General features: G+C 32.1%; 1 protein-coding gene across 1 annotated transcript; it reads left to right on the top strand.

The window, feature by feature from the left end:
• Positions 1-1,639: 1,639 nt before the first annotated feature.
• On the top strand, positions 1,640-2,312 carry LOC104882005 (transcription factor MYB10-like). Its single transcript, XM_010663884.1, has 4 exons — positions 1,640-1,767; positions 1,873-1,886; positions 1,968-2,115; positions 2,201-2,312. Exons 1-4 carry the CDS (start codon positions 1,640-1,642, stop codon positions 2,310-2,312), a joined length of 402 nt encoding a protein of 133 aa, XP_010662186.1.
• Positions 2,313-3,334: the final 1,022 nt, after the last annotated feature.

Raw genomic sequence — 3,334 nt, 5'->3', positions numbered from 1 at the left:
CACTAGAGAAATAAACTTCAAATCAAACGACACTTTGTATTGAAATTACTAATGAGTTTAAGAATTTTTAAAGATTATTTAAAATTAGATTCAATCAATACAAAAAATAATAACCAAAATCGATATATTATGACTAATGATTTTACTTTTTCTCTTATACATGCAACTATATTTTTTAATTTTCTTATTAGGAGTGAGATATAATTAATAATTTAAATTTTTTAATGAATCTTTTAATTTTTAAAAATAATTTAGAATTTAAAAATTTAATCTAATTAATTTAATATTAAATCAAAGTATTCTAGAATACCATCTTTGTAATTAAGTACTATGTGCATGTAACAAAAAATTGGTTTATTTTGCATATTTAAAAAATTAAAATTCATTTTAAATAAAAAAAAATCAATTATGTTTTTATTAAGATATTAATAATATCCATATTTTTCTAATATACACTAAAATAGTATTTTTTTTTATAAAAAAATATAATTTAAGATATTACTTTTCATGTTTTACTTTTATATTTTAATTTATTCAATATTACAAAATTATTTTTATTTTTGGTAAGACTTGAACTAAATTTAACTAATATTATATAAATTGAATTTATAATATTTCCATAAAATCAAAATAACTTATCCAAAAATTGTTTTTTTTGTGTTTTTTGTTTTTAACTTAAAAACAGTTTTTAAAATCAAGAAAAAAACAGTAGTAGATATGACAAATTTCCGACGAAATCCCGAGCAGTTGATAGGTTGTCTCCTAATAGAACCAAACTTTTTGTAGTGCAAAATATTATGTGAAATGACTAAAGACACTAAACTATGTCCATGTCCGTTTGGTTTCAAACAAAAACGGAGAGAAAGAAGGGTGGGTTAGTCTCAAATCAGATATGATGAACGTGAAAAAGACTAGAGAGATTTCTGAACTCAACACTGACTTAAACGCACGCATGTCTCGTTCGATGGGGTTTGTCATATCGTCCATTCGCAAGAGCTTCGGAAACTGCCACATGTGAACTGATCTTCTCCCTGTGTTAAGTTTCTCCATTTTTTCTTGTGAAAGGAAAGTTGAAAATCAGTTTGGAGATAGGAAATTAACCATTTTTTTGCCTGATAGCTTTTCTAGAAACGACAAAAGGAGTTTGCTTTTAAGTTTGAAATTTTCCTCTCTTATCAGTTTTATACCACCACTATTATAATTTATTTGGGTGTCAAAGATTGTCTTCTAACAAGGCTTGTTGGATGAGAAAGATGGTAGACTGGAAATTCAAGTCTAGTATGCAACTTATAATAAGTGATATTTTATGGAAATCTAGTATGCGAAATAATTCTAAGTGATACCCAAATCTAGTATGCAACTTATAATAACTAATCACTAAGAGAAAAATCCTAAGAACAAATCTGATTGATTAAACTATGTCCGTTGGCGTCAGTTTGCATGTCCTCTTAATCTGACCTCAGAACATATCTTCTATTAAAAATTCCCTCTTGTGGCCCAACAAAGATTTTCAAATGTTTGCATCTGCATGTTCAAAACCATGCAGGGTTGGCGTCAGTTTGAGCCAAATCCATGCTCTTAGCGTCAGTTTGTAACTCCCTTCTATAAATTTCACTTCAGTGTGTCTCTAACTGATAACATGAAAGCAACTCTCTTCTATAAATTCCCTGAGCACATGACCAATATGAAGCAACCTCAGCCAAGCACATTGTTTCTTCAAGGTCTGAATCTCCTCTTGACAGCTTGCTTTTCAATGGCGCTTCCCTGGTTTTTAATCAGTCATTGTATCTATTTTTCTCAGTCATTGTATCTATTTTTCTTGTAGTATATTTCATGAAAATTTTATTGGGTTAATTTCTTCCATCTTTGCAGGAAAATCCATGATGGTAAGATCAGAGGAGCAGAGACCCGAAGAAGAAGACCGGATGCTCTTTGAATAAGCAGAAATCTCGATCCACATCGGCCAGATATCGCAACGCTGGCAGGGCTGAGCAGGAGTGGTAAGAGTTGTACGGAGAGGTGGAATAACCATCTGGATCCTAACGTCAAGAGAGAGAACTTCTCCCAAGAGGAAGATGACGCCATCATCTGCTTCCAGTCGCTCTATGGGAATAGGTAATGAGAATCATCCTCATACTTTTCCATAATCATATGATATGATAATTTGATCAGTTTGAGGAGTTTTTATGTTGTGTTGCAGCTGGGAAAGTATAGCAGCTCATCTTCCAGGGCGAACCGATAATGATGTGAAGAACCGCTGGTACAACCATTTGAAGAAGAAGAAGATTGGGAGAAGTACACCCACAAAGTAGCACCGGGGATCAGCCACATGCCACTCAACTCTTTCATCTCAACCACAATAATGATCCAAACACAAGCTCTACACTGGTTATAGCCTCACAAGAAATCGCCAACTCTTGGTCCACTTCTGAATTAGTATACCCAGAATTTGCAGGGAATATCTTACGAGCGATGATAAGATTATCCATCACTCTTTCGGGGGAGATTACTTTTGAGCCTTGGATTTCCGGACCGTTTTCAGCCTCAATGGAGAGCGAGTTCAGGTGAACTGAAGAAGTCACCAGATTTTGGTCTGCTTGAATATATATATATATATATGTATACATACACATTATCTCTTCCTACTAGTCTGTAATGTGCAGCAATTTTAATTATTTATTTCAGATATTTTGGTTTATTGAGTTAGTTCAAATAACTAGTAGTAGTGGGCTAGAGAGTGGTTAACGTGAGCTATTCTTTAGCTAGCTAATTTTTAGTAATTGTTGTTGTTTAATCTCTAAGTTATTGAATCTGTTAAGTTATAAATTTTCTTATCCTTGAACAATAAAATTATTAGATGAAAAACTTCCAAAAACCTGTCTTGTTTTCTGTTTTCCAAATTCTTTCAATTTTGCTCATATTTTGTCTTAACAACATAGCTCAAGGGCGAGGTAGGGGACGGGATCGTGCCATTAACTTAGAACGTGACATAGTCATTATTCATAAGTTCCACATATAGATATATAGACACACAGGCTTCCATGTTCATGAATCCATCTTATAATAAAGCTGTGTTTTGTATATGTTGAAGGGTTATTAGACCCTTTAATGTGATCAAACGTAGAATTCTTTTTGATTTAAAAAATAATAAATAGACAAGTAGTGTATGTTTTGCATCTAAACTAGTATTATTATTGGCATAAATAGCATACCTGGTGGATGGTTGAAGAAACCGGGAAGAACTTCGTAAGAATTCAATTTCCATTTTGAGAAAAGAGTTGATTTTGTGAGAATTTGTGTGAGGGAGTTTATCATAAAAGTAATCATTTAAAAA

This window comes from Vitis vinifera, chromosome 16, assembly GCF_030704535.1.
Source record: "Vitis vinifera cultivar Pinot Noir 40024 chromosome 16, ASM3070453v1".
Classification (NCBI taxonomy): domain Eukaryota; kingdom Viridiplantae; phylum Streptophyta; class Magnoliopsida; order Vitales; family Vitaceae; genus Vitis; species Vitis vinifera.
Note: the sequence above shows the minus strand (reverse complement) of the source record. Positions and strands in the feature narration are given on the sequence as shown.

Excerpts from the sequence above, each read along its gene's own strand:
- LOC104882005 (XM_010663884.1), top strand. The coding sequence starts at position 1,640 with ATGAAAGCAACTCTCTTCTATAAATTCCCTGAGCACATGACCAATATG. Across the intron at positions 2,116-2,200 it reads CAGTCGCTCTATGGGAATAG|CTGGGAAAGTATAGCAGCTC; the intron begins GTAATGAGAATC and ends GTTGTGTTGCAG.